This window comes from Anolis carolinensis, chromosome 1 (genome assembly GCF_035594765.1).
Source record: "Anolis carolinensis isolate JA03-04 chromosome 1, rAnoCar3.1.pri, whole genome shotgun sequence".
Lineage (NCBI taxonomy): Eukaryota > Metazoa > Chordata > Lepidosauria > Squamata > Dactyloidae > Anolis > Anolis carolinensis.
Genome location: NC_085841.1, coordinates 314224409 through 314237333, shown reverse-complemented (window position 1 = coordinate 314237333; position 12925 = coordinate 314224409). Strand labels below are relative to the sequence as shown.

At 39.5% G+C, this 12925-nt stretch overlaps 1 protein-coding gene across 2 annotated transcripts in view; it reads left to right on the top strand.

Annotated features, from left to right (window-relative positions):
* The window catches only part of ivd (isovaleryl-CoA dehydrogenase), a 39046-nt gene extending 36036 nt beyond the window's left edge, over positions 1–3010 (top strand). For both annotated transcript variants that reach the window (XM_062968182.1, XM_003224793.3), the window contains 2 exons: positions 185–257; positions 432–3010. In XM_062968182.1, the coding sequence (XP_062824252.1) occupies positions 185–257; positions 432–565 (207 nt within the window). In that variant the 3' untranslated portion in view covers positions 566–3010. The remainder of the gene's footprint in view (positions 1–184; positions 258–431) is intronic.
* Positions 3011–12925: the final 9915 nt, after the last annotated feature.

Below are 12925 nucleotides of genomic sequence, written 5' to 3'. Positions count from 1 at the left end.
AATAAAGACCTTGTAGAAGAAGAGTTTTTAATTTCTCTGGAAGCATTATATGAATTTAAAATTATTTGTAGTTGGATAGGAGCCAAACCTAAATGATTCCACTGATTATAAGAGAGAATGAAATTGTTACTCATCCTACTTTGAAATTTGCCTTTAGTGCTCATGCTCTTGTCTCTTCCATCAGGATTGCGCTGGAGTGATTCTCTACGCTGCTGAATGTGCTACTCAAGTTGCTTTGGATGGAATCCAATGTCTAGGTAAGATCATAGATGTGTGTGATACTCTCAAAGAGGAAAGCAAACTTAATTATATAATTACAGCCTCCTTATTATCCTGTCTTAGTCCATGATTGGTACATTTTGTGTGAATCTCATTTCAACTATTTGTGTTCGAATGTTCCTGAACATCTAATTTTTCTCTTTATCTTGCAGGTGGAAATGGCTATATCAATGACTACCCTATGGGTCGCTTTTTGCGTGATGCCAAACTGTATGAAATCGGGGCAGGAACCAGTGAAGTACGGAGAATAGTTATTGGCCGCGCATTTAATGCTGCCTTTAAATAATATTCACTATTGAAGAAGAATTGCATTTTAATGCCGGAGGCCTTCAGTTTCCAAGACTAAAACGCACAAGTATTTTTCTGCACTACATATCAAAATGACAACCCCTCTATTTTGTTCTTGTGCTTTCTTCTCTGAATGTTTCTAGATCTTTCATAAGAACATATGATTGTGGAATAGGGCAAACCATCCAGATGGAATAAAATTGAGTTGAATCTTCTGAAAACAAAACAAAAAACACCCCAGCCTGTTTTGAGAAGCATCATGGATTCCCATCTCCAATATGCTGCTTTTGGTACATGGGATTAGCAGCATTCCAAAATACTAGCTGATTTCACAGACCTCTTTTTTTGTTATTGGATATGTTGGGTTCTTAACTACACAAGGAATGTTAAAGCTGCTAAAAGATTCTTAGAAAGTGAGGTATCGTATTTCTGTGTGTTCCTGTTTTCTCCTGCCGCTTTCTGAGGTGTATTAGTGCCATGTGAAACTTTCATTCATTTGATGGACTGCCATCTTGCACTTGATTCATGTTTTGATGTCACCATCTATCATTCTGCAAACAGTTAAAATGTCAAAAGCCACTCTCTGCCAGCCAAGAGTCAATTGGGAAGGAGGAAGTAGCAACTAGATTGGGAATATAGGATCTTTTTATAAAACTTTCCACCGCTGAATATTGAGACAAATCCACCTTGCTTTTGCTGGCAAGAAGGAAGGAGAGCACATTATGTGAGGAGGAGTGAGAAATCTAACAGCACTTCAGACTTACTGATAGCATCACATGAAGATTGGAGATGTGAATTTATTTGTGTATAGTAAGCAGCACTATACAATTTTGCATATGCAAAATTCTTAAATTCATTAGAGTATAAATTGTCGTCAGTGGCTTGGTGCTTACTCTTAGTATCCAGTACCAAAGACTGAAACAAACAGAGGTTGCCTTGAGTTTTTAGGCTGGGGTGAGCAACTGCCAATGGGATTGAGGGGGGGAGGGGAGTCACACACCACCCTACTAGCTGTTCCATTTCTTCCTATGTGACTGAAAGTGGTATCAGTTCTGGTGCCAGAATTTGGGTAAAATATGTCTGATTTTTTTAGCTTTTGTCAGAGCTGTGTGTGGTACAGGGATCCCAAATGTCATATTTTGTTGTGGGTTTTTTTATCATGAAGATTTGATTGAATGTTTATTTTCATTTGGGGGAGTGGTCTCCTAGAGGATAGAAAACAGACTTTTGGTGTTTCCATGTAGCCTGTGGACTGCACTTTTCCTACTGCTGATCTAGGCTACTCCCATTCTGCCACTTTTTAAGGGATAGAAAAGGTAGAAGTTTTCAGAGAAAACAGTAATTAGAAGGGATCACCATAGTCTTAAGGCTAAAGCAGTGTGTTGGAACATTCTGTCATAATTGTTATATTCAGGTTACCTGAAGTTGTAATTTTCTTTTTGGAATATAATAAATTATATAACCAGAAGAGCTGTACAAATCAGATCAAAATCCTGCACCAAATGAAGGCTTTCAGTTAGATCTGTTCACATCATTGGGGTTCATTATGCTTCATCTAGCAGATTGATGTCACTTACTGAATGATTTTAAAATGGGCAATGCAAGTTTTAGAGTGTCAGAAGCAGAGAAAGGCATCAGATGCTGTGTTCTATGCCAGCACTGCCCGTGCAAAATAGTTTTAGCAAATAGTATCAGTATTCCATGGTAAGACAGCCTGTCTAATGGGGAAAATTCTTTATTTTTCTAGATTCCATGCAGCCTCTACTCTCCCATAGCAATCTAGAATTTGCTTTCATGTTTTTACTACCTTCATATACTCCAAATTTGTCATATAGTCACATCTGTCAATAGAAGTGGTGAGATCCTGGCATCATATAGGAGACAACAGACTTCTGTCTCATTTTTGTAAAGTATTAGTCTGAGTAAAGCTCTCCTTGGGGGAGAAGTCACTAGTGACAAAACCATTACTCAGAGATACAGAAATGAGCAGATATTTTTAACATGCAAGAAATGTCATCTTTTAAATAGATTTCATACCCCCACACATGCACGTTTGAGTTAAGTGTGAAAATGGCAGTTTTCCTTAAAAATCATGAAATTCAGTAGAATGCCTCATGGCTTTTATAATCTACCTTAAGGTGGAGCACCAGTGAACTAGATCGTGCTAGCGATTGTAACATACAACTCGAAATGGAGCATTCTGGGCCACCTGTGGCTTGTCATCTGAGACTGAAACACTTGTTCTTAACTGAAAAATTGGGTAAGGAATGTATAATTGTAAAGAAGATTGTCAATCAAACTCATTGTGATGAATATTTAAAATGATTTATTCAATAAGTTATTAGTCTTTTAAGAGTCTATTGTGCTAGCAAAACATGGAAAAGTTGCTGGGTAACATGATTTTATTGCTATACAAATAAAATACCTATTCTTTACTATCGCATCAGCTGTTAACATGTTCTGTTTTGCCCAGCAGGAGGCAGGTAGAAACTTCATATGCTTCTAAACATTACATCACCACAGTTCAACAGCCAGACTCTTCCCAAACAGCACATCCTGTGTGGGTGAAGCTGTTGGCATGAGCGGATGCTTTTCAAACTGCATTACTCCCTCCTTCAGTCTTCCTTTTGTTAAGTGCTCATAATGCATGGACAAAATATTGAGCTATTTGGTCACAGAAAAATTACAAATGATGGAAATCATATAAAATCACAAGTGTATTATTCTGCATGGATAATAGGCTTCTTGTTATGGATTTTATATTTATATTGTACATTTCCTTGAGAGCAACACAGCTAGTAATTCACAGAAATACATATATACAGTGTTATCCAGATATACTATGAGTCTATAATGATTCTTTATAATTACTGTATTTAAGAAGAATACAGACATAGGATAGGCAGAATATTTCCTATTTTGTTCTAATGTTTTAAAATGTAGTTTAGTGCAAGCATGTTGTTGGGCTTGGATTCCAGTGCGCAATCTATCACAGATTGCAGATGGATAAATTGCTGGCTCTCAAAACTTCCTCTGTAGAAAGAGGATATTAATAATCTATCATATAAGGAGATTCCTTACTTATCACAGAGGTTTAAATTATAACTTTATAAAAGGATTGTGAATTGTCATGCAGGAGCCAGATGTTCCACTAGCATGAATTATTTTTGATTCCTCTACTATGTAAAGAGCACTGAGACATCACAGGCTGACAACACTACAAGCTTGTAATATGCAAGGGACCTATTTCAAGAACTATCCACGATTTTTTTTCCTTTCATGATATTCCTCAAAATAGGGATAGTGAACGTGTGAAAATCTAGATCAGGCCTGCTAACCTGTGGGGCTCCAGGTGGACTTCAGCTCCCAGAATTCCTGGCCATTTGTCCAAGATGGCTGAGGCTTCTGAGAATTGGAATCTCAAATATGAGATTGGAATCTCGTACCTAGAGGGCCACGGGTTATGCAGGCCTGCTCTAGTTGTACTTGAATGGCACCTTTGATCATTCTCATGGCTGACTGGGCTGATGAGAGTTGCAATCCAACACCTTTCAAGGCAAAACTGAAGAGAAGCTTCACTACCTGTTCAAACACTTTCCATCCTTCTCATTAAATGACGTTCTGTCCTATTCTGATGGGCTCTTCATATGTTGTGTCCTTTCCCACTCAAAGAGCATGATGTAGCAACAGCATTATTCGAAGGAACCATGAAATGCAGAATTAGAAAGAATGTCTCTGTTGCACCCCCTGCAGGTATGTGTTGGTTTCTGCTGGTTTGTTTTGAAATTTTGTTTTCTTTCCTTGGGCTCAATTCGCTGATGAGAGTTTTGCTGAACCACTTATAAGCAGTAATTATATGCCTATATGATAACAAATCTCAGCTCCTTCAAGGAGAAAATAGAAACAAAAGCCCACGGAAATGTTTCTGTCTGCCCAGAATCTTAACATGGAACAGCATTCATTCATTGGAGAAACGTCTAAATGCTGTTCCATGTTAAGATTCTGTGTATGTTCCGATGGTATATGCTCCACCACAATATTTTCAAATGTTTTTCTCTTACAACATGCCAAACCTAGGGAAAAATCAGTTTAAAGCATATTTCTAATTACTCGGGAAGAAGCCCCTTTTAAGCAAAGTTAGTTCAAAATTAACAAAATCTAAATAGGTGCCATCTTAGAAAAACCATTCTCCTCCTTTGCTGTACAGATGTCTCTGGAAATCGTGCCTCCAATGATGTTCTTTTAGAAAGGTAAGAAATCCTATTCCACTCTAAGTACAATACAACACACTTGTTTTATAGTATAGCTATCACAATAATTAGAAATCATCATAGCCAATGGGCAAAACTATGTTACTAGTCCCTGACACGTGAGAGTGGGTTGCCTGTCCCTGGGATGTGACTATAAGGTGGCAAATTAGGGCATTGGCCCCCAAAGAACAATTTCTGCCTCCAGCAGGAAATTTTCCTTCAGTGACTACAGTCACTTAAAATTTCAATTAAGCATTGAGAAATACTATAGGTATCTAAAGAAAAGGGGCAAAATGAGTAAGGGCATCCAAGCACAGTAATATATCAGTTCTATGTGAGAATTTTTCATGTTTCACTCCTTAGTTCTAGAAAGAGTGTCGCAAGAGAAGCAGAACAACCCCCCCCCCCCCCCCCGCAAACACACACACACACAATTGCTTTAGCTCTGCCATTCCCCCAAATAAATGCTGGAAAGGAGATTTGCTTTCAGGGATGCTTTTTTTTTCCGTGTCAGGAGCAACCTGAGTCGCTACTGTTGTGAGAGTATTGGCCATCTGCAAGGACGTTGCCCAGGGGACGCCCGGATGTTTTTGATGTTTTTACCATCCTTGTGGGAGGCTTTCTCTCATGTCCCCGCATGGAGCTGGAGCTGATAGAAGGAACTCATCCGCGCTCTCCCCGGGTGGGATTCGAACCTGGTAGCCTTCAGGTCAGCAACCCAACCTTCAAGTCACAAGGCTTTAATCCACTACGCCATTGGGGGCTCCTCAGCAATGCTTATCTGCTTTTAAACAGGTGCTAGAGACTTCTTTTCACATAGCTGTGGTGTATGTCCCAGAAAGAAGTCTGCTGTTTTTTGAATCTTGCTTTCATAAAGCCATTTGATAAGGTGTTCAAACCTATAGGATATTCTTCCTTGTACTGTAAGTTGTTTTGAGTTATCACAGTAAAAAGAAATATAAATGTCCCAGAGGGATAAAAATTGTGTATAGTCTAATGCCTTAACAAACATTGAATTGTTTTTCCTGAAGCATATAATTGTTGCTTCCAAAGTGGAAGACCTATGGTTACCATTAGAACTTAGTTGTGCTACTCTGCATTATGTTTGTGTCAGCAGCATGTGATGACTGAACAGTAGGCTTGTCCGATCGATGGAAAAAATGTTTCAATTCTCGTTTCTAAAGTAGGGGGTGCCGGCTCTTCGATATAGAAATTATTTCTTAATTTTTCACCCAAAATTTTTGGATATTTCCGAAAATTCGTAATGTTTCTAAAATGTTTCTAAAATGGTGGACGTGCATGCGCAATCGCCAAAAAACAGGAAACTGGGGGGGGACTTTTCTGGGGGTCTCCCGCCCTCATTTCTTGAGCTATTCTCATCAAATTTGGTACAGTGGGAGAACACATTCCACACTCTTTGCTCAACAAATTGCAGAATGTTTCCTGTCTCCTATGATTTTTGGCGAATTTTCATAACTTTTTATAATACACTATTTTTCAATATTTGAAGAAACCTGTTCCTGGTTTGAAAGTCTTATTTCCTGTTCAATTGGGTTCTTATCACTGTAAAAGTCCCTCTTCTACTTGTGTAGACTTTGGATTAGAAATGCAGCACACGCCAAGCAATGCCTTGACAGGATTGGCAACGTCCTTTGGAAACTATAAATTGCCTTTGAACCTTTCGATCAATGGTGCCACTGGCTGACCTTGTGATTGCTAAAATGAAACTCTGGCTGAGGACTTTGGATTAGAAATGCAGCACATGCCAAGCAATGCCTTGACAGGATTGGCAACGTCCTTTGGAAACTATAAATTGCTGTGGACCCTCTATTGAATCAAATCAATGTCTGACTTTGTGATTGCAGAAATAAAACTCAGCCCAAGGCTTGGGAATAGAAATGGAGCGTGAGGGAAGCAATGCCTTGGCGGGTGCCCCACGTCCTTTGGAAACTATTTCTTCCAATGTACCCTTTAGGTTTGAAAACAATGTGTGTCTTTGTGATTGCTGCAATAACACTCAGCCCGGGGGCTTGGGATTACAAACGGAGCGGGAGGGAAGCAATGCACTTGCAGGAACGCAGACGTCCTTTGGAAACTATTATTTTCAAGTCCCCCCCCCCTTTCAGGATTGCAAAGAAGGGCTGATGTGGTAATTGCTAAATTCCAAAAAAGAAAACAGAAAGGCAAAAGGTCTCCCTCAGGAGTAGATGGAAAGCACCCCAAGCTCAGCACTAGCAGGGACGCAGATGTCCTTTGGGGAAAAAAAAGTTCCCTAAAGCCAGCCACAGCAAGGACTCTGCCCCAAGCCCCCAGCCAATTTCCCCCCAAAAAAACACTATCGAACCAGCAACAACAGAAACACTCTACCCCCTGTCACTTAGCCCTCTCTCCCCCAAGCAAGCAAGCAGCTTCCCAGCGCGCACGAAACACCCTCTCTCCTCGGTATCCCAACCCAGAATGGCTTGGCTCAGTTGGGGAGAGGATTTTTATAGAGATCCTCCACATGGACGCAGAGGACGCTAGCCCCCACCTTTTTCAGCCATCGTGGAAGTCTCTGATTGGCCAGGGAGCGGTAGCCATGTTAGGCTGCGCTAGGCTCCCATTCATGTTAGGTTGCAGAAACAAAAATTTTTTAAAAAATTTTCTAAAATATTTTAAAAAATTTTTGGAAGGAAAAAATTTAATGAAAATTTTAAGAAACAATCAGAGAATGGGCCAACAATGGTTCGAATTACATTGCCAGTTGCGCCCAGGGAAAACGTTTCAATACTTGTTTCAAAAAACGAGAACAATCCGAAATAATTACGAAACGAGAAACATAACGAATATTTGGACAACCCTACTGAACAGTCTGGAGAGAGGGCTGCTGTGCAAGTAAACCGTTCTCCTTCCCTCCACCCTTTCTGTGCAGAAGCAGGCATTTTCTCATGTTCAGCAGTGTGCCTGCAGAGTCCTGCGGTTTGACAACAGTGGCAGGCACTGCCCTTTCTGAGGAATTGCGGCACAGAAAGATTAGGAATCGGTTTCACTCCAATATAAAGGAATTAACAACTGTGAAGGGAAAACAAAAACATCCTTCAGCAAAGCAGACAACATGGTGGGGGTGGAAAGGGGAGTGAGGATTACTGTTCACGGAGCTGGGCTCTCTCCGCCTGCACCTGCTGTTTGGTGAAAGGCAAATGCTGAGGCCCAGTTGTCAGCTTGAATTGGGGGGGGGGGGGGGGGCAGCCTCTGAACAGCACTCAAGCCAAAGACACAGCAGGCGTCCCACCGTTCACCCATGCTGGGCATGAAGCATTGGGGAGGGGAGATCGGCATGAGGAGGCAAAGGTCTGCTGGATGAGGTGCCTGATGGCTTCAAACGTTTGATTCTTAAGCATCAGGCAACCAGTGGGTGAAGCATTTGCTGAAAAATTTATTGGCGCAGTGAAAGACTGGCAGGGAAGTTGGAAGATTAAACTAAATTTCTAAGCAAGCTCCATCTCAAGCTCCTTGGGTGAGCTTAATGGTAGAAAAACAAAACATTCTTTACAGTAGAGGCAAGGATGCAAAGCTGGCTGACTATAAATCACAATGTTCTAAATTCAAATCTCATATCTTCCATGCACTCAGTAGAAAATGTGCATGGAGCCACGTTTGTCCATAGCAGGAGGTGGGCATGGAAGCCTCTAATACCTCAGCAGAATTAAAACCATCATAAGGACTAACTACAAATCTTTAGTCTCACTATTTGCAATATGTGAATAATACAAAACTAGCTGACAAGAATGTTGAAAAAAAAATTCACATTTTCAGAAAGTTACTTTTTTGAGGTACAACTTCCAGAATCTGTTGTAAAGCAGAAAGTTGCTTTTACAAGTTCTGGTAAGGCTGACACAAAATAATGTCCTGACTTCTTTGAACACAAATGCTATACAAAAGCTTAAAAGAGAAATGATTTAGTGATGCCACCCCATTGTTTGGGCATATGATGCTATTGCTGGCTAGAGAATAAATAGGGTGATTTTCCACAGCTCCATAAGAATGCTGCCTTTTTATATATACAATTTGCTTTGCATCTACATTCTGTTTTGCCCAAGTCTGCATGAATTATTGAAAAACCGAAGTTTCCAAAAACCATAATACGTATATATACAAAATACTAGCATCGGTTCAGCAGGCATAATGTCAAGATGAAGCTCAGGATCACTGACGCAACATCTGGTAAATAGTTAGAGAACAAGGTCTGAGTAGCAAAATTGTTTAGCTTTACTTAAACAGTATATATGTGTTGTCGAAGGCTTTCATGACTGGAATCACAGAGTTGTGAGTTTTCTGGACTGTATGGCCATATTCCAGAAGCATTCTCTCCTGATGTTTCATCCACATCTATGGCAGGCATCCTCAGAGGTTGTGAGGAATATACCTCAGAAGGATGCCTGCCATAGATGTGGGTGAAATGTCAGGAGAGAATGCTTCTGGAACATGGCCATACAGCCCGGAAAACTCACAACAACCCAGTATATTTATATCCCATGTCACTTTATATTTGCATTGTCTTATTAAATACATATAAGTACACTCGATAAGCTCTTTCAGAATAATTTCACAATACTTCATATCCATGAAAATCCCCCTTTCAAGGTTTACTGTTAATAAAGTAAATTTCTTTTTACCCTTAATACAATTAGGTCAAACACATTGTCTGTTGCTGCAAATTCCCACTTGTTTCCCATTAATCCTCTTTAGTTGAGAAAATTATTAACATCTGTAAAAGTACAATGCATTTTCTATAGCACTGTGAAAAACGTAAGTTAAATTGAAATTACCCCTAGTCACATGAAGGGAGGGGTTAGTGTGTTTCTCAACTCGCATTACAAAACACACTTCAAAGAATAGTATATTGCTGTGTAACTTCTACAGCAATACCTGTGAAGGATGGAATGTTTAAAACAGCTTTAAACTGGCCATTTATGATCATTAGTGTGTTGTTGATCTGGGATTACTGCAGCACAAGGAGGATAATTTAAAATAGCTATTTGCCTGCTGACATTTCTGCATTTGTAAATGACAAGTGGGATCTGAAATAAGAGCTTGCGATTATATCCTTGAATTCCAGGGAAGTGTACTCATGTTCATGGCAAAGCCTGGAAAAATTACTTTTTGCAGTTACATCTCACCGAATCCATTTTTGTTATCCAGAAAATTCCTTTCCCTGATAATAACTTTTCTAGGGTTATGTTCAGGATGCCATTCAACAATGCCCTCCTTCAGCATATTTCCTTCCAACTCATCCATCAAATTATTTTTTTCGGTTATGAAAAAGCAACACTTTTATACCCATCTTGATCATGCTGATACCTGTTTTGACTGTACCTGCTGTCAATGTTACTGCAGAGTCAGAGGCAATAATGGGAGCATTTTGGTTCACAGGATGGACTCTGTCCAGTTCTGGGCATTAAATTCAAGAAAGGCAGTAACAAGTTGGAGTGTGTTCAAAGAAGGGTGGCCAAAATGATCATAAGTTTGAAAGCCAAACCCTATGAGGAACGGCATAGGGAGCCGGGTATGTTTAACTTGGAGAAAAGAAGACAGAGAGAGGACATGGTAGACATGTTTAACATTTGAAAATATATCATAGAGGGAGCTGGCTTGTTTTTTTGCTGCTCTAGAGACTAGGAAACTGAATAATGGATTCAAACTGCGGAAAAAGAGATTCCACCTGAATATTACAAAGAACCTCTTGATGGTAAGAGCTGTTCAGTAGTGGAACATACTGCCTCGGAGTCTGGTAGAGACTCTTTCCCTGGAGGTTTTTCAGCAGAGGCTGGATGATCATCTGTTGGGAGTGTTTTGATTTTGTGTTCCTGCATAGCAGGCAATTGGACTGGATGGCTTTTGTGATCTCTTCCAGCTCTATGGATCTATGACTCTTCTCAATAAGAACTTAAATACAGCTCTGTTGCTAAAATAATGAATCAGTTCTGAATTCTACCTTCAATACAGTAAGTGCACCACCAATATGCACTGGAAGTCTTATGTAAATTTTAAAGGTTAATAAACATGTATGAATTCTGCCTTATTTCATCGGATGTTGTGTGTTAGAATCAACAAGAACTTATCTCCAAAGAATCAGGTTAGTCTTTAAAATGCCACAAGATTCTCTGATGGTTTTGCTGCAGCAGTCCAAAATAGCTACCCATTTTACTCAGAATTCTAGTATCTACTTTGTACCACATGGTTATAATCAGAAAGGGTCTAAATGGAACATATTTTCTTGGGCAAATCAATAAAGATGTTACGTATTACTGAAAACCCATGTATAGCTGAGATGACCCATTGATTACAGTGGAGTTACGATCTGGTTTGTTGCAACAGCTGACAAACACAGTGTACTCAGAAAGCCTATGAAAACCCAAATGAAGGTTCAGCTTCTTAATTAAAAGATGTCTGGCCAGCTATGCCAGTAATATTTCTTAATCTTTAGTTGGCTGTGAAGCTGATGACACAGCTTATTACTTTCTGGGAGTCCTTCAAATGTGTTTTTACAGAGCTTTGAAAAGTTACATTTTGGATTACAATTCCTTAACGCTGCCACAGAGGTCAATTGTCCTCTCCTGCTTGATGCAGGGAACATAGCTGTATAATGCTAATATAACTGCAGCAAACACAATTGCCTTCCCAAAGCATGAAGCCATTCAGTGTCTCAGCCATCTCACTTTTTCTCTTTTTACATGTCATATAAGAGAATATGGAGAAGATGCAAAAACAGAATGACTTTGAATTGGCAAGTGTGTCAGGCAAAGCTGTATTTTATCACCCCATTGGTTTAATTTATATGCTCATCATATCAAATATAACACATGATTGGACTTAGAGCAGTGGTTCTCAACCTGTGGGTCCCCAGGTGTTTTCACCTACAACCCCCAGAAATCCCAGCTAATTAACCAGCTGTTAGGATTTCTGAGAGTTGAAGGCCAAAACATCTGGGGACCCACAGATTGAGAACCACTGACTTAGAGGAAGAAGGCATAAAAATTGAAGGCAGGATCATATCATTTAATTTAAGATTTGCAAATGACACCATTGTCAAGCAAAGACTTGAAACAATAACTGAAGAAATTCAAGAAAGAAAATGTAAAGGGAGGTTTACAGTTGAATATTAAGAAAACAGAAATAATGATAACAGATTTACATAACTAAAGTGGACACTGAAAAATTTCAAGATTTGCCATGCCTTGGTTCAGCCCTTAAAGTAGAGATTGAAATTAAGAAATAAGAAGACTAGAGGATTTCGAAGGACAGCGATGAGCAAACCAGTCAAGACCCGGAAGTGCAATGATACATAATTGAATTCTAAAGATAGGATTCTCCATACCATCTTATTTCCAATTTCTATGCTTGGTTGTGAAATCTGGACAGCGAGGAAAGATGATAGGAAGAAACCAATTCATTTGTAGTACAGTAGAGTTTCACTTATCCAACATTTGCTTTTCCATCATTCTGGATTATCCAACACAGTCTGCCTCCCGCCCGGATCCACAGCTGTTTCTCTAAGCAGCAAGGACTGAACTGTTGAACTTTAGCCATATTACAAGACATTACAGTAGAGTCTCACTTATCCAACATAAACAGGCCGGCAGAACGTTGGATAAGTGAATATGTTGGATAATAAGGAGAGATTAAGAAAAAGCCTATTAAAAATCAAAATAGGTTATGATTTTACAAATGAAGCACCAAAACATCATGTTATACAACAAATTTGACAGAAAAAGTAGTTCAATGTGCAGTAATGTTATGTTGTAATTACTGTATTTACAAAATTAGCACCAAAATATCATGTTATATTGAAAACATTGACTACAAAATGCGTTGGATAAACCAGAATGTTGGATAAGCGAGTGTTGGATAAGTGAGACTCTACTGTACTTGTAGAAAAGACAGAAATGCTTGGTAGTGTGGAAGGCAGTAGAAAAAGAGGAAGATCACATTCCCGATGGTTAGACTCTGTCAAAGATGCCATTGATGGCTTGGGGGTCTCTCATTCATGGGGCCGCCATAAGTCAAAGTCTTTCATGGGCTCGTCATAAATCGAAGTCTACTTGTCAGCAGCTAACAATAAGAGCTAC